Source organism: Ictalurus punctatus, chromosome 16 (assembly GCF_001660625.3).
Source record: "Ictalurus punctatus breed USDA103 chromosome 16, Coco_2.0, whole genome shotgun sequence".
Classification (NCBI taxonomy): domain Eukaryota; kingdom Metazoa; phylum Chordata; class Actinopteri; order Siluriformes; family Ictaluridae; genus Ictalurus; species Ictalurus punctatus.
Genome location: NC_030431.2, coordinates 20224352 through 20249695, shown reverse-complemented (window position 1 = coordinate 20249695; position 25344 = coordinate 20224352). Strand labels below are relative to the sequence as shown.

Below are 25344 nucleotides of genomic sequence, written 5' to 3'. Positions count from 1 at the left end.
AATGGTTTTTCAAGGGTTCTTTAAGGATTTATTGGATAATTAAGGATCATTGGCTTCTAAAGCCTTCTAAAACAGGTCTTTCTCTGATAAATACTCTGTTATAAGATTCTACATACAATGTTTAATAGTTCTCATACAGAAACATCTGGATAACCCTTAAGGGTTCAACATTTTGTAAGAATGTAGACTTGTAGTAAAAAAAAAAATCACAAGGTTTTTGATGACAGAATAATCTTAGTGCTGTACTACAAAGGATTTCATTGTACTTCAATGTATTCACACCACAATGCTGTTGAATGCTCAATTCCTATTGGTCAGATGGTGTTGAGTCCTTTTCTATAAGAGCAGCTCTGACAGTAGTTTCAGCGGTATGAAAATTCACAGGTTTATTAATGCGCCTGTTTGAATATGTTGGCAATAACTTATACAGGGACTTCCATGGTGGATGCGTCACATAATCAAAGTCTAATAATAATCAAATTGAAAATGTGTAGTCATTTAAGAAAGATATCATTATAATCGATGATATGGTGACATAAGTGAAAACAAGAAAAAAAAGACTGTCTCATGTCTCATGATCTACAACAAATAGTAAATGTAATTATAAATGGTTCAAAGTATGAAATACAGTTCAGTAATATATTTAAAAATGGTAATGTTGGCAAACTGCTGTGGTATAAGAGATTCCAGTAACTGGTATCAGTAACTCCGCTATGCATCCGGTGACATCACACCACCCTGTCACTGATTATTTTCTATAACAGCATGCCCCTATGTCTTTTAATCCATAGTTATTACACACATTACACACCTCCTTAGTTATTATACACCTGAGATCAAATACAGTGCCCTCCACTAATATTGGCACCCTTGGTAAAAATGAGCAAAAAAGGCTGTGAAAAAATTGTCTTTATTGTTTAACCTTTCGATAAAAAAAATAATACTCTGCTCTCATGGATATCAAACTATTGCAAGCAAAACACAGGTTTATCCAAAACAAATATCTTTGCTGAATATAGGTGTTCAACAATTATTGGCACCCTTTTAGTCAATGCTTTTTGCTACCTCCCTTTGCCAAGATAACAGCTCTGAGTCTACATGAGGTTCTGTGTTGATTTTGATGTATGTTTTGGATCATTGTCCAAAACATTCAGTTCCAGTAGTGTCTGGCAAACTGAAGATGCCTGAGATTGTTTTTGGATGAGAGGCTTTTTTCTCGAAACCATTCCAAACAGTACATTGCGTAAGACAATAAAGAACACGTCCAATTCAAGGTTGATTCATAAGATTTCCAATTGACTGGAACTTCTTAATTATTGCCCTGATGGTGGAAATGGGCATTTTCAATGCTTGTGCTATTTTCTTATAGCCACTTTCCATTTTGTGAAGCTCAACAACCTTTTGCCGCACATCACAGCTATAATCCTTGGTCTTAACTATTGTTATAAATAACTAAGAGAATGTGGCCTATATGTTTAGTCATATTTATACCCCTGTGAAACAGGAAGTCATGGTTACTCTTATCATTAGTTACCTAAGTGTACTAAAAAATGTAAAATATCAATGGGAATATACTTCAAATACACTTTCTCATATGAATTCATGGGGTGCCAATAATGGTTGCACAGCTATATTTAACAAAGATATATATGAGAGTATTTTTGTGAATTTTTTAAACAAAAAATCAAAGCGTTAAACAATAGAGACAATTTTTCATAGCCTTCTTTGCTCATATTTACCAAGGGTGACAATATTAGCAGAGGACACTGTATACTGTATATACACATGCACTAGTGGGAAACAGGATTTAGGCTAATAAATGTGAATTTCTGGTAAAGAGAACACTGAGTGCTTGGATTAGGTAAGGCCTATCAGTGGTGTGTCAGCATCATTTACACTTTGTGTGACCACCACTGGCTTGTATTGTTACTGCCTTTATGCGCTGCTAGAGACGTGTCATTGTGGAGCACTTTCTGTATTGTCCCTTAGTGTGAACTGTTCAAAAGCCAATCAATCAGAATCACCTGCCTGACATGTAAATATGCTGACAAAGGACAGCATCAGAAATGTGCAGATCATTTGATTAGCTACTGAATTTTGAATGAAGGTTTAAAGATGTAAGTGCTTATCTGTAGTTGTCCTTACACTTGACAAAAACCCTTCACTTGAGTTTATCAGTAGTTTAGCTAATCCCACACAGCAGCAAATCTACAGGATTATAACAAGACATGGATACATACATGGATACATCCATACATGGATACAATATATCTACATTTAGATTTACAGTATTTTGCACACACTCATGCTTCCAAATACATAGTTCATGAGATCATTGAACTCTTACTTCTTTGTTGTTGCATGTTGTTTAAAGGGGAGAAAATACACACTTTTAGAAAGTTTTCACTAAGAAAACTATTACAATTCTAACATCAAATGATTGAAAAAGGCATATTTAGTATATTAGTAAAAATTAGTTTTACAAAAACATGGTCACATTTTTATATATTTTTAAAAATTATATATAGTTCTAAAACTACAGGTTTTCCAGAAATTAAATTTGTATCTCAATCAGAAGTAAAGCTCTAGTGAAAAGGGAGAAAATCGCATTTAAAGATTCAGAGCATTTAAATCTGAAAAAAAAAAAATATATATATATATATATACATATATATATATATATATATATATATATATATATATATATATATATATATATATATATATATATATATATATATATATATATATTCATGGCATTTGAATGTGCAAAAATTAATGAATTTCAAGAATCAATAAAGTTATCTTATCTTTATCAAGGAATATAGCTGTGATGTGCAGTGAAAGGTTGTTGAGCTTCACAAAATGGGAAGTGGCTATAAGAAAATAGCACAAGCATTGAAAATGCCCATTTCCACCATCAGGGCAATAATTCAGAAGTTCCAGTCAACTGGAAATGTTATGAATCAACCTGGAATTGGACGTGTGTCTATATCGTCTCAGTGCACTGTGAAGAGGATGGTTCGAGTGGCCAAACAATCTCCAAGGATTACAGCTGGAGAATTGCAGAAATTAGTTGGGTCTAGTGGTTAGAAAGTCTCCAAAACTACAATCCGAAGTCACCTACATCACCACAAGTTGTTTGGAAATATTCCAAGAAAAAAGCCTCTACTCTCACCTTTTAATTAGTTTATAGTTTGAATCTGTGAGCTAGCAGGGTAGAGTAGGTTGGAGAAGCTAATTATACTACAACATACTGTAGCAAGCACATCACACATGACACTGTTGCCAAACTTATTAACAAATTAAAAAAGACTGGAATTGTTGAAGACAACTGAGAAGTGTCCACAAACATCTACTGACAAAAACACAAATAAATGTTATGTTAAAGTAGGCATGCATTAAATATACGTCCATCTGACTCACTGTACACACAAAGACACAAAAATACACAAAGAAATGGACATCCTCTGACTCACAGCATTTGCACACACACACACACACACACACACACACACACACACACACACACACACACACACACACACACACACACACACACACCCACACAGTCAGGCAGCTTATAAAGCTCACACACTCCACCTACTCTGTTAGCATGGGTGTGGAGCTTTCAGGCCAGTCATACATTCCGAAGCTTGAAGAACTAGCTGTACTTTCTTCTCCGTCACACACACAAAACACAGCTCCAGTCATGAATCTGTATCTCATCCTGCTTCTTTCAGTCCTCTTGGCAGTTCACTGGAGCCATGGTCAAGACCTGGTGGAGGATGTGATTGTCGCACGTGAGTAGACTTAGTATTTTTGGTAATTATTATCATTTAAGTCACAAGACACAGAAACTTATTTGACGAGTGGTAACAGCAGTTTATGCCATTATGACTTGGATGACAGTCAAATATTTTGCAAATGTACAGTAAATACAACACGTTGTAGTATCTAAAGGATAAAAGTGATAAAACATTAAGTTTCTGTTTTAGACTTTTTTTTTAAAACCCTGTCCCCATTTTTTTTTAGATAATGTGCAGCCTCTAGGAGATTGGTCTGCAATCAACCCCAATCAAGAAGATGTACAAAAGGCTGCCAGAAAAGCTGTGGAGAACTTTAACATGAAATCCAAGGCAAAGAAGTACTTTAAGCTTGTAGACGTAACATCTGCACAAATAAAGGTATAGCATCTTTTCTTTTTCTTTGAGTTATAATAATAGTTTACATGCACATTGATTCAGGACTCCTGTAGTTTATATGAACACTGTATTTTCCTTTGCATGCCTCATTATTGTTCAATGCATTGTGTGCATTCACCTTCCAGATCACTGACATGATAAACTACAAGATCGATGCAATCATAGGAAGGACAAAATGCCTAAAAACTGAGCCTGGAGATCTGGACTCCTGTGATATGGCTCAAAGGGTATGTATTTTCTAATAAATCTTATGTTTAATGGCATGCTTCTTTTACTTTGTGTGTGTGTAAAAAAAAAAAAAAGCAAAGTACAATAATTAAAATAACAAATATATTTTATTATATATTTGTATGTATTATATTATTGTTATCAATTATACTTTTTGTATTGTTTCTGTTATTGCTATTTTCTTTTAATTTTTAAGTGCTTTTTTCTTTATTCCTCTGTTTCTTTTTCTTTCTTTCTTTTTTTTTTTTTTTTAAAACTTTGTAACCTAGAAATCATTCACATTCTTTACACTGTTTTGCTAATTTATTAAAAAAAAAATTTAATTTCCTTTTTTAGCGGCTCAGGTGCAAGTTTGAGGTTCAGTACAACCCAAGGAACAACCAATTCACCACGGTGACGATGTCTTGCAACAAATAATCCACAGAAAGCATATTACTATTACAAATGCATGAAGGAAACTGTACAGTGTTTAAAGATATACTGACAGGTGACAAATTAAAGGAAAACAACATGCCATGACGAGCCACCAGAACAGGTTCAATGATCTCAGTTACTATTCCCTCTAAGTGGAGCCAAACTATGTCATGCCAACATAAATAAATAAATGTACTCGCAGCATCATAGAACCACCATATAGAACCAGCTGTATTTCCTTTAATTTGTAACCTGTCTGTAATAGCTTGTGCCTTATAGATGTGTTAAAGCAGAACAACTCCCTTTGGAAGGGCTTTATTATTTTTCAAATTAGAAATTAGGCAAATGTTACTGTTATATATTGTATGATCAGATGACTGAAATAAATGCATGTCACAGACAGGCATGATAAACAGGCATGACATTAGACTCTCCATCATTGAATCCACAAAACAGTTGAGTGCAAAAGTTTGTACACCCTTAAGATTAACAAAAAAGATATATATATATATATATATATATATATATATATATATATATATATATATATATATATATATATATATATATATATATATATATATATATATATATATATATATATATATATATATATAATAAACTATATACTATAAACTATGCATATTACGACATTAACTGTTAAAACAAAACCCTAACCCTAGGTAAATAAATAAATAAATTATAATAATAATAATAATAAAAAATTACAACCAATATTCTAACAATTCAATTTTGTTATTAGTTTTCTATGACATTTTGTATGCTGCCTACAGATCAGAACTTTCTTTTGGTTGTTTTCAAACTGTTAACTATATATAAATATAACTATATATAAATATTTAAATATATGGATTTTACTTAGTTATATTTTGTTATGATTCTTGCACTGCTAGAGTATACACAAACATTTCATTATTAAATTACTGAGATTGTACAACAACAACAACAGCATCATCGTCAGTGTTGGTGATTTAATTTTTTAACTTTTTGGGATTCAATTTAATAATATTCTTAACAACAACAACAACAACAATATTAATAATATTAATAATAATAATAATAATAATAATAATAATAATAATAATAATAATAATAATAATAATAACAACATTGTTGTTGTTGTTGTAGAAATAAATTTTTCTTTATTTTCTCAATCAGAAACCATGAGAATTACAAGCCTTTGCACACAGCCATAAATGTGCATGATAATAAACACATAACATTCAGCTGGAAAGTAGTATTTGGATGATGATGGTAATGATGATGGAACTTCTGTGGGAGAGCCACTGTGTTCAGCATTTCCCAGAGCAGCAGACTGAGGGCACGACTGCCAAAGCCCTGCGGTACCACCAGCTGGAGCCTCATTATTCATTTACTGCCACGACACTGTTTAGCCAGTAGCCTCTGATGCCCCCCCCCCCCCCCCCCCCCCCCCATTTTCCCTGGTTACTGCTCAATTAGACTAATGTCTATTAATAATATTTATAACTGAACCTGGAAAATTTAAATTACACAAAGATGCATTATAGTAAAATTACATAAACTTAGGGTGTTTTCACACTTGAGTCCTCTTTAAAAGAACCAAACTTACACCCCTTGAAGTGGACCAAGAGGTGAACCAAAGGGAAAATGTCCCAGTTCTCTTTACATTCACACTGTCCCTGTCCCTGAGAGAGGACTCAGATCCTTGTTTAGTCCAGTTAAGCAGTAATGGGGTCTCAGACCTCTTTGTGTTCATACTGTTTCTTTTTGGGTCCTAGTCCTCTTGCAATGCTGTGCACCAATATTGTGCAAGATGGCTGACTAGTTTCCTGAATGGCATATGCTAGCTTTCCTGTACAACACGTTTTTAAAATGACAAAAGAAAATATAGAACATAAAATAATTCTCTAAAAAAATGAAAGAAATAAAAGAACAACACAACGAATGAATGCAGAGGACAAGGACAAGAAAAATATGTCGAAAAAATAAATCCTACTGAAGCAGCATTGTGATGATGACAGTTGAGTTCAAAGGTTAGTTTTCTCACTCATGTCACATGGTTTGAAATCATACCTTTGACCTAAACACCTAAACACTACCATATGACATGACAGTTTCATATAACCATTTACTGTTGTATATTTTTAAAAAAATCTCTACGAAATTCATTGGGTATGTGCAGGGGCTTGTACCAAGAATTTCGTCTAACAAATTGTAGACAGGCCGCTTGACATCAGCTGACTGTCCACTAGACCGCAGTTTATCTCATGTGGCCATATATTTCTGCCGTTATTTTTTCACTTTAACCCGGCACTACAAGGCTGTCCAGTTAAATCCTCTGTCTTTCAGTTTTGCTGAAAATTGAAGAAACAATTTTGAATTTCTGTGGGTGGTTGATAGTTGTTTCTTAATATAGTCCTTCTTCTAAATTTGGAGAAGTGCAGCCGTTCCCTCATCTGTCACTAACATCTCTCTTCCAGCAGAAACAGCCATGTTGAGTAGTGCAATTTGTATGGAGGCCTGTATGAGAATTTGCAAATGGAAAATCAAGTGATCCCAGTGTTCACAATGTTTGCAATTTGTGTTCACAATGCATGTTTTTAGAGAACTGCTCTGTAAGCTGAAAGCGAACCGTACTCAGACCACCTCCCAATATGAATTTGGTTTGGTTAGCTTTAAAAAGGTCTTGAAAAAATGTTGACACATGGGCCAAAAATCCAGTGAACCATGCTTAGACCCTTGAAAAGGACCTAGTGTGAAAACACCCTTAGACAGTCAATATTGCATTATATAATAAAACTTCGAAACATAACATAAATCTGCTGTTGGAGCTGTATGGGGGGGGGAACAAACAATTCCAGTCTTTTAGTCTTCTAGGACGCTTTCTTTCACACCGTCGTCTCTGTCTTTGGTGTCAACTTTGAGTTCAGGCATTGTGTTAGGAGACTGTGCTCTCGCCTGTACCTGTGTGAAGAGCAAATATCTGATTAATAACTCAATCATCATCATAGTTAGGTGTAACGCGTTACTGTAATCTAATTACTTTTTCTAATAATGCAGTGACGCATTACATTTTAAATTTATGTAATTTTATTACAGTTACTGATGTCATGATATGATAACATTACAATGATAACAATGATAAAATTACGATACTTGGGTTATAAATTTACTGTTAAGGAAACAATATTAAGTAAAATGCATTTTAATATAAATCACGTTTTTGCCCCGAAGATAATTCTCAGAATAATTCTCCACTTGGAGCAGTTTGTCACTACGTAACTGAACATCATTAAAAGAAGACCGCCTGTAATTTTATATCTTCAGTGAATGGAGGCGAGACCAATCAGACAGGGTTTACAGGAAAATACTCGTGGAAACACCCGTGTCTTATTGGCTGACAGCTCTCAATTCTGCCAAACGCTAGCTCACAGTCAGTGTGAGGAAAAATGGATATATGCAGATTTTTTTTTTAACCAGTAAAGGGGTTGAAACTGAAACACTAACATCCTCTGATGCTGAGCAGGAAAACAAGGTGTGTAAATGTCTATATGAGTCCAAGTTTAAGTGAACATGATATGTGCAGATCATAAGGAAAGATAATGTACTTCGCATGGCATTGTAGCAGCTAAACCCATACGCTGATAGCTTAGCTGTGCCTTCCCTTGGCTAGCGACACGAAACTAGCCTAATTAGAAAAGTTTTTATTTTATCAGTCTGGTAGTCCTACAAACAGTGACAACACCCGAGCCAAGTGTCATGATAAATCCGACTTTTTCTGATCATGTCATACATTGTGCTCTAAAATTACTGAAAGAACTACGAGTTTCACTTTGTAGTGTATTTCTGAAGGTTTGAAAGTAACATGAAAGTAAAGTAATTAGTAATCTGATTAATTTTTACATGTAATGTTATCAGATAAGCAGTAATTAGTAATCTGTAGTGGATTACTTTTTTTGAGTAACTTGAGTAACCCAACACTGTTCATAACGAACCTAATAAATTCACCATGTCATATCATCAAAGCTATATATTTTGTGTTTGAGGAATATACTTTATCATATATGTCACATGGATAAGGGAATGTACTGTAGTTTCAAAACTCTTTCATTCTACAGCATCTTAATTCTGATTGGCTCTGACTGTAGTGCTGGCTCTAATTCAAACGAGAAGTTGATATTAACGAGCTCTTTCTAAAACATTATATTTCTATAGTAACATCTCATAATCTAAACCTAATAATACACTGAATAAATAAACTTGTTATTTAATTACGAAGACAAATAATCATTGATATGGTGAAGTTTTCTATATGGAGCTGTTTATTTAACATTTATCTCCAGTGTCAATGTTCAGTTCATTTCCACCATGGGAAAAATTTTCCCTGTAACATAAAATTATACGTTTTTATCTTATTAACATCAACAGAGAGAAAGTAGAGAGACGATACACAATCATCTCTCACCAGTTGCTCTTTTTTTCTGCGAAAAACGATGTTCCACAACATAAAATGTAACTATAAATGGTTAAAAAGTATGATGTCATTCAATAATATATTGAAAATCATAATCATTAGCAAATTGCTATGGTATAAGAGGTATAAAACTCTTTCCAATGTGCTGTTATAAGAAAATTAGAAATTTTCACACCACACCATCCCATCATTGATTATTTTTCTATAAAAGGATGACCTGTTGCGTTTAATTACTTACAAAAGGTCAACAATTATTTAAAAAGGAGCACAGTGGGAGCATAAATTAATTTTACAGGCACACTAAATTAATTTCTCTCATGAAAGACACCTATTAAAGGTACACAAGAAAGTCCTGTCCAATGCATTTTTAATTCCACCCTTAACCATGTTTGAGCTGTATAAATTTCACACATAACCTCAAAGCCACCTTAAAAACATCTATTTCAGTGTGACTTACTTATTGACAACACGCTGTATCTCTTTGCTCTCCTCCTCATGTAGCTTCCGCAGAACTCGTTGGAGAATGGGCAGTTCTAAATTCACATACTGTGCTACCTAAAAAGGCAGTGATAAGAGTTAGTTTGAGTTTAATAGGTGTGTGCATGGCTTACAATAATGGACTTGGGTGAAGTCTACTTACGTCCATGCTAACTTCCTGTTCATCGGTGTCCATGAGGAAGATTCTCATGATGTCCTCGGATGGCCCTTGAAGAAAACGCTCCCAAAGTGGAAGGTCTGAGCTGCCCAGCTTTTTCCTTTCTTTGAAATTGAGACATTTGCATTCAGGTGGTTAAGTTTTGCAAGATGGCCTCATTTATGCTTCAGAGTAGGTCAAGGTAATTTAGTGGGTTTCAATTTAGCAATGAATAAAATGAGACTGAAGCAATATACGATAATACTGAATAGCTTTTGCATTATTTCTTTTCAAATAAACTTTTTTGGGGGGGGGGGGGGGGGGGGGGGGGGTGGAGGGTGGGGGGGGGGGGCTGCAAACAGTCTTTTATACAGTTATGTTAATGTTCCATACAGATATAATGTCCTCACACAAGTGATATACAAGCTGTCAAGAAGCTGTGTTAGATTGGTACATGACCTAAGTTGGTCCTAACCGACTGATCCGCGGAAAGAACGCTGGCCTGTTTTTTTTTTTTTTTTTTTTGATTCCCAGGAGTACAGTGTTGATTTTGGTGTGTTTCTGTTTAGCCCACTTATCCCAGATACTGGGTCAACACTGCTCCGATAATACATATCCATCAATATAAATCATGGGACATCATTAACTTGCCAAGACAATTATTTAGTTATGAAAGAACCAAACAAAAGTTAATGTGAAGCTCACTTGGCTTCATCAGAAAATTATGTAATACAAAGCAGCTCTTATCAGTTACATATTCAAGAATAACTCAGGAAGTATCAGGAAGTATGTGCTTGGAAGATAAGAGCTTTATACATCAGCTAACCATCACTAAGTTCCTCCAAACCAATATAAGCACAGCTGTGAGGAAACTCTGGTTGCTGATAAGTGGAATTGGTTTGCATGATAAAGATGAAGCAATGACATTCAGGCATCCAGAGGTAACATGGTGGTTATTTTTCATGTAGTTAAATTTATATATCGAGGCCACAAGTTAATCTTAAATCGCATGGACAAGGATTATTATGTTGTAGCCATTTGTTACCAATCTTACAAGAATGAACATGCACTTTAATCATTTCCAAGCTTATGCCCTGCGATGGACTGGAATCCCATCCAGGGTATGTTCCCGTCTCATGCCTAGTGTTCCTGAAATATGCTTGGGATCCATCATGACCATGACCAGGATAAAGCAATTACTGAAAGTTAGAATGATCATCATGCTTAAGTTCCTGTGGCTACAATGGTTTATTTCCATTGATTTCTCTATCTTTCATCTGTGAAAATACAATAATTCCCACAAGTAAAATATTTTGTGGCCATGAAATAGATCATAAGAAACAATGGCCTTAATATATTAATTAGTGGAGAGACTTGGCCACCAGTAGCATAACTCATGGCTTTAGTGTATTAATTCATGTCCGCACTTTGTTAAAAAAATAACCACCATGTCACCTCAAGGACTCTATAGCTCTAAAGTTATTTCAGCAAACATTAGATATTTACAAAAGGAAATGTGAAGCCACTGAATAGCAGCTGAACATCGCTGATAATCCTCTGAGAGAGCTGCTGCTAAAGTGGAAAGTGTAGCCTTGTGCATGTCTGAATAAAATAAAAGATAAAAAAAAAAACTTCAAAAAAAGCTAAAAAAAGCTCCATTTAAAACCTCAGTTCTACCCATGAGAAAGTGCACCGAATATCAGGTGCCTGTCTGCCGAACTACTACAAATGAAGGTGAGCAAAAAAAATATATACTGAATTCATAAAACAGAGGCCAATGATTTGAATCCCAGGACTACATAGGTGCAATTTCTTAGATTGAAAGCATCTACAAAATAAATATTGTGAGTTTTCAGTGTAGGCATTTCAGACAAGACATGTTTTATTCTAGATTTAGCAACTGGAACATGTGTCTTAGGCAAACAACTGCTAATAATGGTTCAGAAACTACAAAGCACACATACCTCCACTTTGATGAATGCAATACAAGGCAAATTCACTAGGATCATTTTCTATCTGAAAACAACAACAACAACAACAACAACAACAAAACAGGACTGTGTGTTATTTCATCTCGTAATTGAATTCTCATTGACTACATTAAATTAGAAATGAGAGAATTAATAAAAAAGGACGTGCACATTCCTAAATGCATCTTTCCTAAGGTATACTCTACTAGAAAAGTATAATGCAAGTTATTAAAGGCATACCTTAAATTTATTTAGGAGTTGGCTAATGACCTCTTGTGTCCTCATTGTGCTGTTTAGGCGGACGTTTGTGGCTGTCCCATAGGATGGCGTAAATATCGATGTCTGAAAAGATATTTAACGTTTGACTTTCGAGGTTTAATCCCCCTTTCTGGCTCTAGAATTATTGCAGCATTGAATGCCTTGGGCTTTTTGTTTCATTTGTAAAACGGTATTTTACAAACACTCAGCTGCATGGAGGATTTTTCCAGAAAAAAAAAATTCATCTGCATTTTATGGATGTAAAATTGGAGAAATGCTAAAATGGGCACTGGAGAGTGATCAGCAATGGAGAAAACACTCTTTAAGAATATACTACTGGCAGATTTTTTATTATGTGCCACTAGGGGGCCAAACACCAGCCTTTAATTTATTCCAGCTTTATTCTCTAACCTTATAGTTGTAAAAATGGCCGTTAATGGAGAAGCGATGCAGTCTGTTACTCTGCCTCTCCTCTGCCCCCTTGGTCTTCACTCTCTTCTTCACCAGAGCGGCATCACTCATGGAGCGGAAGAGGATAGAGTTCTCTGGGACAGGTTCGTGTCGGGCCACCCTCAGCGTCTGGCTCTCATACTGCCTGTAGTCTAGATTGAAGATGAAAATTGAATGTGTCAGTCACAGCATTTCACCTTAATTTTATAAAACACCGTTTTTTTCTTTTCTGCAAGTGCAGAATATAAAAGAATTTACCATTGAATGCTTTGTATTTATGGACCATTTCACTCAATTCTATTTAGCTGGTTATGGTTAATAGGCTACAATGTTATTTTACAGGAAGAATTTTTAATGAGGTCATTTTAAGTAATTTTAGAGCCTGCAAGGCTAATGGCAACTGCATGAAAACAGTGACATGCCTCACACTCCAGGTCGTGGGGAGATGTTTAAATAGTCAGCATAGGGGATCTATGGCTTTTGCCTGTAACCCAACAATCATATCACAATTATGTCAAAGCAACACCATGTAGCCAAGTTAAACATTTTTTCATTTGATTTTAATGACGTACTTCTATAGTATATGCTAACAGAACCATATAGGCCTATTCGCTATTTGAGCATTGCCATTGTTTTAATGCTTCTCTTTGATAATCTTAGTATATTTGTAATTAATGTTAGTTTTCTCCACATGAATTGTTTTGTTTTACTTTTTAAAGTTTTAATATTACTTGGGGAAAAAAATGATATTATTTTCTTCCAACTGATTGTCATTTTTTTTCTTGACAAATGCGTGAGCCGCATTTCTGCTTTAGACCATTTAAAGCAAGCATCCTTGATTGGCCAATATATTTGATCAACATGTTTACTTAATAAATATATATTTAGTACCTAAAAGAAGCGTTTAACCTTTAACCTAATTTAATTTTCAGCGTTTTTACTTTTTACTGCTGCATCCAAGATGTTAGTTATTAGATGTTTTTTTTCTTTACTTTTTTTGCTTTAAATAAAATCTTGGCAAGTGTGGACTAAAAAACAAACAAACAAACAAAATATAACTCCATTACCCTCAGACTTACTTTTCCCCCGCAAAACCTTATACCAGAACTAGGCCAATTTGTCATAAAAACCATGACCTTGGCACCCGGATTGTGAGTTAGGTGGGAGTGAGCAGCATCGTTTAGACTGAGGGTGCAGTTTTCAAAAACTCTAAAGAATCTAACAGAAGTCTGAAATAAAGACACTAGTCAGGTCCACTACATGACAAAATGTTCTTCATTATACATCCATCCATTTTCCATACCACTTATCCTACACAGGGTCACAGGGAGCCTGGAGCCTATTCCAGGGGACTTGGGGAACAAGCCAGGGGACACCCTGGACGGCTGATCCCATCCCAGGGCACAATCATACACACATTGACACACCCATTCACACTCTACAGACAATTTGGAAATGCCAATCAGACTACAACTCGTTTTTGGACTGCTGGAGGAGAAAACTGGAGAACCCGGAGGAAACCCCCATACCCGGGAAGAACAGTTCTTCATTATTATTATTATTATTATTATTATTATTATTATTATTATTATTATTGTGGTAGTAGTAATAGTAATATATTATTTTATTATAGATCTAAAATGCTTTTAAACATTAAAAACTAAGAGTATAACATGGCAACATAATGTGTCTGACATAAATGTATGTGCATAAATATGATAATATTTTAAATGAAAATGGGACTTAACCTGAAGCACAACTGTCGACAGTCTCTGAACCATCTTGGATGGTTTCTTCTAGTTCATCAATGTGATAGAGATTTTCAAATTCTCCCCATCTGGTCATACCTCTAACAAAACACACAAACATACAAAAGCTTTCATATTATTGATCAAAGATAAGTCAAGACAGTTGCATAAGTTCTATTTGTCTGTATTTAAAGAAATTCTACTATATTCCAGTAACCTCTTTTTTCCAAGTGGGCTGATGGGATCTGGAGAATATTCCTGAGACTTGGAGCAGTTCCATTCCACTATCTGTTTCTCATCTTGGATTTTGAGGCGGATTGGTCTCTTCATACCCCAAGAGACAACCAGGAATCCCTCAAGGGTCACGTGACCAGCAGGGTTCTGCATGAACATAACATGTCCCATTGACTGTTAAGGTTAGGAGATGGAGTGGCAGAGTCTATAGTGCTAAGGGTATTCCTTTTGTTTTTAGCTTCTTTCATTATAGGAAGTTTCCATGGCTTTCCCAGGACATTTTCCAAATCTTACGGAACACATTCTGCTTTTTTCTCTCTCTCTTTGACAGAGTGCAGTGAGTCCGTGGTTTTGGAAGCCCCCTTGTGGTTTGAAAGAAACATGAAATGTACCCAATTTAGAGATGTGGCATAGGATGATTATTATGAAGTGCACATGACGAAAATAAACGGACAAATGAGAGAAGAAAAAGAGAGAATTATAGAAATGAGCACAAACACTGATCAGAAAAAAAATGAATGCATGTAGCAATTTGTCTATTTATTTACTCCCACTGTTAGGCTTGTTTTGTGGCTAACAACTTACCCTGCTTGAAAAAAAAAATAGAAATCATTACAGAAATTCTAATGGTTTCTGCTACAAATACTATTGAACCCATTTACAAATGTTGTGTGCTTTGGGGCATATTCTGTAAGGATTTAATGGTTTTTATTGGTTTTCACTAGACATAAACATGCCACCAACAGGACCCAACACATTACCCACAAGGACCATTATAGTTTCCATTAAAACCAATACAATTCCAATTATATCCATTAAAACCATTAGTATTTCTGTAATGGTTTCTATTTATCTATTCAGCATGGTACTCTCTAGGATAAGACAGTGTTGTTAGGATAAGCAGCTAGATAGATAGCTAGTAAACAATAGCACATTTTTGTAATCTAAACCATGTAAAAAAAACCAAAACAAACAAAAAAACCCCAAAAAACCATAATGCTACATTCTTATGTTAGCTTGTGAGTTGCAGTGATTCTGTGTCAGTAGGTCCAGCTGAAAGTATTCTGGTATAATTCATAGCTATAAACATAGTATACAACTATATGGCTTTTTAAGTTCTGCCTAAAAATATCAGCTAAGCTTAGAAGCTAGCTATCACAACATTACATTCTGCATTAAGCAACCAGTGCCACGTTGTGATGAGCAAAAAGTTTGGTTAATAATTTCTTCCTCTGAAATATAGCTGGATATTTCAGAATGTGCTTCCCTATTTGAAAATACTGCATACCAGACATCAGTTGAGGAGAAAACAAGTTAAATAGACAATCTCACGTAATAGTATTTAATATTTAACTTAATATCAAACAAACAGTCACTTAATAACTAAACTCAACAGTTTACAGGACCTCAGCTCAACAGTTTACAGGTATATTTTCAAGACAAGTGGTTCGAGTCTGGTAATCTCCCCTTCCCCACTTTAGCCATTTTAGCTTAACGGTTTGATAATGGTATGTAAAATGATGTAGGCTCCTACGTCAGCATTAGTATTAATGTATTTGTTTCTCTGCACAATTTGTTTCTCTGTAGGTAACAGTAGTTTCATCCAGCTATCCATGCATTGCAAATCTGCTGGAATGTAACAGTGAAACTGTATTAGATAAATGATGTGTAGATAAACATCACTTGTTCTCTGCATAGCACATCAGTTTAACAATGTACAGTGCAAAGTCACTTGATAACATCAGGTTCTTGCCTTTCAAAAGCTTTAGAGCTACATTTCATCATTCAAATTCACTGACGTTTAGCCAGGATCAATATTTCCACAATGCAGAAAACATGAATGGAATCAGACAGAAATCTTGTAAAGATGTAAGAGAAAAAAACAAAAACAAAAACAAAAAAAAAAACTGTCATGCAACACAAAATGCAAAGGGTTTAGCACTTACACATCAGTAAACACGTGGTTACTTAGCAACAAGGAACATACAACACAGCATGAAATAGAACACTAAGTTTAGCATCGAGCAGAAACTATAATTCCTGCAATGATAATTCCAAATAAGACAAGTCAGTTATTCTGTAAGGACATATAATACGTTTATTAAGTGCCAGGCACAAGGAGGATAGTGAACGCTGCTTATTAAAGTTTATTTTTTTATTCTTGGACGCACTAATAATGCTAACTGACATTTTTTTTTTTTTTTTTTTTAGCATTTACTTAAGTCAAAGTCAAATTTATTTATATTGGACATTTAATACAACACGAGTTCTGACCAAAGTGTTGCACATCATTCATAATAAAAAAAAAATGCATTAAAATAGAGAATAACATATATTACTATAAGAAAACAAACCAGATATAACTAAGACCAGAGAATAAGCAGCTAGACAGGGCAGATTATAAGTAAGCCTGAGAGAAGAAATAAGTTTTCAGGGACGATTTTAAATGAATGTATTGTAGGGAAAGATCTGATAGAGAGGGGCAAGCTATTCAAAGCCTCGGTGCCATTACAGAAAAGGTCCTATCGCCTTTGGTTTTTAATCGTGACTTTGGAATGGCTAGTAACAACTGAGAGGAGGATCTGAGCGAATGTGCGGAAGAGCGAAAGCAGAGGAGAGCTGAAATATATATGGGGCGAGACCATGCAAGGCTTAAAAACAAACAATAGAATCTTGAAATCGATTCTGTATTTCACGGGTAACCAGTGGAGTGAGTTTAAGATGGGTGTGATGTGCTGTCTCTTTTTGGTCCCAGTCAAAAAGCAAGCTGCAGCGTTCTGTACAAGTTGCAAGCCTGAGAGCAGGCAGGGCACTGCAGTAATTAAGCCTTGAAGAAATAAAAGCATGAATAACAGTCTCAAGATCTTTAAATGTGTGAAAAGTTTTGAACTTGCGAAGTCCGATAAGCTGGAAAAAACTAGCTCCGGTAACAGAATTTATTCGTTTGTCAAACTTTAAATCCGAATTGAAGATCACCCCCAAATTTTTGACCTGGGTAAGTATGTTTATCTTGTAGGAGGCCCAGACTACAGCTAAGGCTTTATCAAATGTGAAGGACCAAACAGGATTGGCTTCAGTCTTTTTCTCATTTAGCTGGAGGAAATTTTCATCCATCCAGCCTTTTAAGTCCCTTAGACAGTCTAAAAGAGGAGTCAACAAATGTTTTTTTTTTTTTTTTTTTTTTTTTTTTTTTTTTTTTACAGATTGTAACAGGAGGTAATGCTGTTTATCACATAACAATGGTAGGAAACCTTGTGACGTTCAAAAACGGAGCAGAGAGGGTGTAAATATAATGAAAATAAAATCAGACCCAGTATGGAGCCCTGTGGCACTCCACAGGTAATGGGGACTGTGGTTGATGCGCATGTTCCAATTTCCACCGAAAAACGTCTATTTATAAGACATTATAGAAACCACTCTAGTGCAGCATCATGAATACCGACCTCTTGTTTTAATCTGTTTAGGAGGATATGATAACCAATGGTGTCAAAAGCAGCTCTTAAGTCCAACAGTACAAGGATGGCACCGTTTCAAGAATCTACAGTTAATAAAAGGTCACTACTTTTAGGAGGGCAGACTCTGTACCGTGTTTAGTCCTAAAGCCTGATTGAAGGGGGTCCAATATATTATTACTAACTAAGTAAGGGGAAAGCTGAGATAGTAAGACTTTCTCCACTACTTTTGATACAATGGCAGTTCTGACTACAATGCCTGTAGTTTTTGGGATCAGTTTGTTCAAGGTCTGTTTTTTAAGCAGTGTCTGGACTATGGCATGTTTAAAGCAAGATGGAACAGTGCTATTTTCTAGGTAGCTATTAATGATGGAGAGTATACTAGGAGAAACAGTGTCCAGTACGTCTATGAACAGCTTATTAGGAATAGCATCAAGAGAGCAGGTGCTTGATTTCCTATGGTAAATAATGTCTAACAGATTAGAAAGAGATATGGGCTGAAATGCAGGAAACTGAGAAGAACAAGTGGTTGAAATGTATGAAATTTGACCTGTAACAGGTGAAATTTGTGATCTGATACGAGGATTTTTATTTATAAAGAAGCTACAAAACTTCTCACAAGACTCCAAACTTGGATCAGGACTTTCTGCTGTGAGAGGGTTTAACAGAGTTTAACTGTGGAGAACAAAACATTTGGACTATGGGAATTAAAAAAATAACAATAAAAAAGTTAGAGAAGTATTTGGACCTTTTCAAAGAAACAGCTTCCTGGTATTCAGACAGCTATTTTGCAGGAGTTGGTATGATACTTGTAGTTTATCCTTTTATCATTTTCTCTCTACCTTTCTACATTCCCTCCTTAAGGCACGAGTGTCACTATTAAACCGGGGCTGTTTTTTGAGTTTGGTTTTCCTAACTTTAAGTGGCGCAACAAAATTTTAAATGGCAATAGAAGAGGTCATAAAACTGTTAACCAACTCTTCGGCATCCAGACTATGTGATGTTGATACAGTAAGACTAACTGGAGAAGCTGGAAAAGCATCCGTAAACTGTACAACAGTAGAGGGGTTAATAAAGCGAGAGAGATGACTATAAGGCAGATTAGCTGGACTTTGGCAGGGACGCATACAATCAAACACAACAGGTTAATAATCAGACAAACAGGCATTGCTTAAATGAATATTACAAACAGGAAAACCTGATGAGAAAACAAGATTGAGTGTGTGACCAAGCTTGTGTGTAGGGCCTGAGACCAATTTGATAGGATTAAAAGAGTCTATAAACTGTAAAAAAAAAATCTCAAACAAGAGGCTTTGAAGGAGAAGGTTAATCAGAGCTAGGGACAACATACGATACGAAGTCTAAAAACTCATTTAGGAAGTCCTTATTTGATTTAGGTGGTCTGTACATAAGTGCACAGGGCAAAGGGCTAGGTAGTTCAACATTACATAATAAAACATCAAAACTGGCATAAACATCAACTGTAGAAGCCTGTGTTTGAACGAATCGTTAAAAGCAACAGCAATGCTCCCACCCTGACTCGAGAAATGGTAGAAACATGAAGTAAAAATATGATGTAGGATCATATTGTTTGATGTTATACAACATTTAGTTCCCGTTGAGCAGTGTTCCGAGACTGCCCATATTTACTATAACCAGACTGGGACGTTTCAAGGCACTCGTCTGTGTTCGCCTCATAAAAATTTCCCCTTCATAACTGTTACTACAGTAGTGTTAGCGATATCACCAGTGTTATCGATGTATCATCGACATCATCAGCAGGCATGGCAATTGATACTTTTCAGAAATACAACCTTTGGCTTAAAATATAAAAGATCATCAGAAGAAGATGAAAAGAAAGAAGGGACACAATTTTATTGGAAGCACCTTTAACAGGAATGTGCAAATCAACATGAGTCAGCTAGCCAGTTATTTGACCCGTTACTGTATAAAATGCGTGTGGCTTCTTCAGGATCAATTTTGCCTAGTGCTGCAAAAATAAACAAAACAATATGTCACGTATTCAATATTAATTTCTTCTTGTCTAAAAGCAGTATCGCACCCTACAGCAAAATATCATTTGTCATGTTACAGAGACTTAAACTCTGTTACAAAGTGCTGACATTGTGACCTCCTTCAGAAAACTTCACTATATTGACAGTTATATTGACAAGTTTGTCGAGTGTCTATAATACAAGTGTGCAAGTTGCTACAGTAGAAAGGATAAGATATTATAATGAGCACATTCATATATAACCTTTGAGTTGCCTTGCAGAAGATCTCCTGTCCGAGTTGTTACAGAATATTAAATCAACACGTTCTGATCAATCAGTATTGAGAATTAAACAGTCCTGTGGGGTAAAACAATATAACCTTTCTCTGACTTTCTAAAATCAGTGTCTTAATGAAACAAATCATATTTGGGTAACACTTTATAATAACAGTACATGAATAATCATGCACTAATACCTGAATTAATACTTACTTAAATATGAACTAATGATGAGTTAAGGCATGTACTAATCACAAACTAATGAAGACCTAATGTTTACTATGATGTGAGTCTTATGCATGAATAATGACCAGCTTAAGTACATGTTAGTATATGTTTGTCAGTTAATGTATTAATTAACACATATGGGTAAACTACATCAAACATGCTCTGTAAGAAAGAATATGAATTAAATATGCGTAATTTCAAATTGTTTAGATAATCTTCCATATGCATTTGTGTACACAAACATCATTGTATGGCGCTGGATTACTTTCATAATTTACATTGCTTATGGAATGTAAAAATGCACACTAATAATAAACACCAATCATTTAATCTCAATGCCATACAGTGACATTTGCATACACAGCTGCATAGGTCAAATTATATTAATAATTTGAAATCATGCATGTTTAATTTATATTCTTTCTTATAGTGCATGCTTGATTTAGTTAACCCCTATGTGTTAATGAATACATTAATTAACACAACTAACTTAAGCTGGTTGTTATTCACGCATGAATTCATAAGACTCATGTCGTAGTTAAAGTCAGCTCTTCATTAGCTCGTGATTAGTACCTGCCTTAACTCATCATTAGCTCATATGTAAGTAAGTATTAATTCAGGTATTAGTGCATGATTATTCATGTACTGTTATTGTGAAGTGTTACCCTTATTTGTAACAGTTACCTCATTGACAGTGAGCTGCAGATGAGTCTTGTCTTTCAGAAAGCAGTTGTAGGTGTTTAGTAAAGATAGAAATCTTGTCCTGTGTGTGTAAGGGAGCAGTTACATTATTATATAACTGGTATTAAAAAAAAGTCAATAATGAAACTGTTTAGTGACTAACCTTGAAAAAGTTCTTCCATCCGCGGTGTGGACAAGCATGCGTGGCTTAGCCGTAGACATTTCTGAACCCAGACAGTTCTGCCAAAAAAAAATGTTTTTTTCTTTTTTTAACAAAAAAATCCAAACCACTCATTTGCTTTATATATTTATATATATACACAGACAAGTTTTTTTTTTTTTTTTTTTAAAGTCCAGACATACCGCAGAATCTGCTATTCATAAAGCCAATCACTCAACTGTTACAGTAATACATTTCGACAGTTGTTACTGGCACAGTCCATTGATTTCCTTAATCACTGTGTACAAACTTGTTCTGTCAGGATTGGAATCTCTGCTATTTGACTTACGGCTAGTTAAATGCTAATATGTGAGGAACCAATAAGTTGTTCTAGACTCAGAGTGACAGGATTTCACTGTTTTTGGTCTGGAATAAGCTTTGAGTTTTGGAAACAGTCTGTGTGTATAGTGGTTTACTGGTTGTACATTCAATTTGTTGGTTATATGAGCTGCTCATAGTGAGAATTTGTGCTTTTGTGAGTGCTTGTGTCAATACGCACTGTGATTGAAGGATAGGTCCAATCTAAGAAAGATTTAAATCCGTTCAAAATAATTCCAGGAGCAAAGGAACAGATACATGCCTAGAATACTGTGCGTTCTGTTCTATACTGAGCACCTTTGAGTAATAACAAATTAAAGAGTCCATGTGGATATATGGTGTAGTTGTATAACTTATTCTTCTCGACTTGTATTTCACAGACTGATCTCAGCAGGAAAATCTCTTCTCCAGCTCCCAGAATGATAAACCATTGCAGTCTACAGCTTCATCAGATTCTAGAGTTAAGCACTAACCCCTGTCAGATTCCACATTCACTCTTTGAACACCACACCACCAAAGCCTGACTCACGGCTGCTCCAGACGCACATAAACACACGGTCCCAGCGCCACTCTCACCTGTCGCCAGCTCAGATCCAATGTCAGCAGACTCACGATGGAATGGGTGCCATATTGCTACGATGTCTGGTTCCAGCCTGTACGAGCAGAGGCTGTATATTAAAGACGGTGTGGGATAGGTGGATAGGAGGGAGGACCAGCATGCCAGTTAAGTGTTAATGACTGGTGCATTCATACCGCGTTGTGCTGTAACTCGATCTGCCTCACCTCTCCTCTGAGCATTCTGGGAGAGCTTGAAAAGTTGTGGATTTATGGACACACCCATAGGTACGTGCCTCTCACCTCACACTACAATAGTATGATTAACCCTTTCTGCACTGACAAGCAGACACCATGGGGACATAACACATTTTGCATAACACTTGCATTATTTAATATTATCTACATTTTCCGTCAAATTACTGTATGTGTAGAGCTGAAATCATTCAGTGGAAGAACAATTCGTTCTTTTTTTGCGTTTACTTTTGGATTAAGGTCTTTAAAGGCTGAATGCTGGACTTCCCCCACACCTGTCATTTACATTCATACAATAACATCATGATATCAGCTCAGGAACTTCCGCATACATCATTTTTCTTGTGGTGTTGCCCTTTAAGTGAACTATATACTATCTGCCAAAGTATTTTTATTGTGTTACTCAGCTGGCCTGTATACAGAGCAGCCGAATGTGTAAATCTTAAAGTGATGTGCCCTGGAGAGAAGCCACTCCCTGAATACAAAACAAACGTGAACTTTGATTTCTAACCTTTGTCATGTTTCTTAGTTATGTCTTGCACTCTTGCTTTCTCAGTACACACTTACACAAATGGTTACAGATATACAGATATGATACAGAATTGTTTATATTATTTACTAACCCTCACACCTGAATTTAAAGACTCCTTCCAGAAAATGTTAAAGGTGTAGTCAGATATTTTGACAAAATTTTAAAGAAACAGTCGGTCTTTTCAGTGTTCTTTCCAAAGCCACACCCCTAAAACACAAAGAGTCAAGCCTATGAACTGAGAGTAAACATGATTGACAGGTGTTCTGGTTCTTTGGATGTTAAAGGTCAACATCATTTGTTGTTTATATTTCAGCCTGTTAAAAGTCCAAAAAGAGTGTGCCAAAAAGTTTATTTATTTATTTTTTTTTTTTTTTTTTTGGGATGAACAACACTAAATATTGCGAAACGTGCCCTGACCTAAAATGGCTGACTGCACCTTTAAGCCCTTTGTTTCACCCAAACCAACCACATGACATCAGTACTTTCCAATTCCCATTACTCAGCAGGTCACTTCAAGTCCCGGAACATTTTTGCATATGATATTTACATACTTCTAAAAAAAAATATCCCTGCGTTCCAGGGCATTATGGTTGCTAATGCATGATTGTTTCGTCAAATTATAACTCATTTGTTCTGAACTGGCTTTATTCTGTCTTTTCACCATCACTCATATGTGTCTCTGCTGAATTTTGTGATTAATCTACATGTACGCTGTAATTGTCCTGTTAGGAATGTGGACAGTTGGACATGTAGTTCTCAGAAAAAACACCAGATGGCGGTAGAGTGTTACATTAGTCAGCCTGAACGTTGTTTAAATGAGACGACACACATTGCCCATTATATAACCTGTCTTTTTATATCACTATCTTGTCAACGTAATATCCCTGCATAATATTTCTGCTCAAACCCATCATGCCATGTGATATAAAAATTCAGACTTATGGAAAGCACAATCAGCTCATAAACAAATGTCCCTTTCCTGTGTAACCGAGCTAACTGTTAGAATGTAATGAAAGAGTCCTGTATAATGTGTTACAGTAGTCAGTGGTCAAAATATTGTCACTTGGTTCAAATAACAACTGGTTTGAGAGAATAGCTCATTTAAAACATTTTAGCTGAATAATAAAGTATAGCCTATCCTTGTTTTTTTTTTTTTTTTTTTTTTTTTTTTTTTTGTATTTCCTTGTCAGATGTCGTATGGATCAAAAAATTGCTCTGGAATTGCTCTAAACCCCATTTTATTAATGAAAACCATTCCCACATTCAGGATAGAAACAAACCTCATTAATTGGTTATCTAGCTTAGCTAGCATGGTTTTCCCACCAAATGCCATCAATAATGTCATCAAATTGCTCTGGGAGTATAATAAAACTAATTTCACCAAATTTTCAGCTAAAGTTAAATTAACAGTAGCCTGGCAGGTATCAAAATCTAGCTATGAAGGGAAAAGAAAAAAACAACAACAACAACAAAAAAAACAAAACACACGAATATGTTAACTAGCTAGCTGACAAGCCAACCAATTAAAACTACTACCATTACCATTATTGGTCCTTAATGGTATTCACTAGACATTACATGCCACCAATAGAAGGCAACAAATTACCAGTAGAGACCCACAGAGACTATAATAGTTTCGAGTAAAACCAATACAATTCCCATTATAACCATTAAAACCATTACAAACTCTATGAGGGTTTCTATTATTTTGTCAGCAGGGATTTTAACCAGTATCATATAAATGCATTAAATTAAAGAAGATGGAATAGGAAGACAGAGGGGTTTGTTTTCATGTTTTTTTTTGTTTGTTTTTTTTTATAACAGGGGAACAATATCCAATCGTACCTGATGAGATCTCAAAACCTTGAGACAAGGCTGTTACTAGGATCAGTGAATTACTTTCAATGCATTCATATTAACCCACACACAAGTTGCTTTATACAGGTAATATAAAGCAACTTTGATCGAATAAAGCTCGATTCTTACCCTGTCCCATTGTATCGTGCACAAAGCCAGAGTATCCTTCAGCAGCTACCATTTCATTCCGCTATGGAATCTTGTATTGTGTCCATCGCTCATATTGTGTTGCTGTATGTGACGAAAGCTTGCCAAATCACTGAGAGACATTGCTCTGAACAACAGCCCCATATTAATCTCACGTTGTCAATGTGTCTGTTTGTGATGGAACAGCACATGTGAGAGGCCTCAGCTGT

At 35.4% G+C, this 25344-nt stretch overlaps 2 protein-coding genes across 6 annotated transcripts; one reads left to right on the top strand and one right to left on the bottom strand.

Annotated features, from left to right (window-relative positions):
* Positions 1-3601: 3601 nt before the first annotated feature.
* si:busm1-57f23.1 (CY domain-containing protein) lies at positions 3602-5264 on the top strand. Its single transcript, XM_017488305.3, has 4 exons — positions 3602-3803; positions 4036-4187; positions 4331-4432; positions 4770-5264. Exons 1-4 carry the CDS (start codon positions 3617-3619, stop codon positions 4848-4850), a joined length of 522 nt encoding a protein of 173 aa, XP_017343794.1. The 5' UTR covers positions 3602-3616; the 3' UTR covers positions 4851-5264.
* Positions 5265-5825: 561 nt separating this feature from the next.
* rassf6 (Ras association domain family member 6) lies at positions 5826-25239 on the bottom strand. 5 transcript variants are annotated; one of them, XM_047160793.2, is made up of 12 exons: positions 25118-25239; positions 22366-22442; positions 21415-21491; positions 21255-21333; positions 14602-14765; positions 14385-14485; positions 12598-12788; positions 12169-12270; positions 11923-11974; positions 9965-10083; positions 9782-9879; positions 5826-7814 (listed from the first exon to the last, which is right to left on the bottom strand). In XM_047160793.2, exons 3-12 carry the CDS (start codon positions 21471-21473, stop codon positions 7739-7741), a joined length of 1041 nt encoding a protein of 346 aa, XP_047016749.1. In that variant the 5' UTR covers positions 21474-21491; positions 22366-22442; positions 25118-25239; the 3' UTR covers positions 5826-7738. The 5 variants fall into 5 exon arrangements, with proteins under 5 accessions (XP_047016749.1, XP_047016750.1, XP_017345291.1 ...); XM_047160794.2 differs by lacking the exon at positions 25118-25239 and adding an exon at positions 22543-22567; XM_017489802.3 differs by lacking the exon at positions 22366-22442 and having other exon boundaries at positions 25118-25230.
* Between the last annotated feature and the right edge of the window lie 105 nt (positions 25240-25344).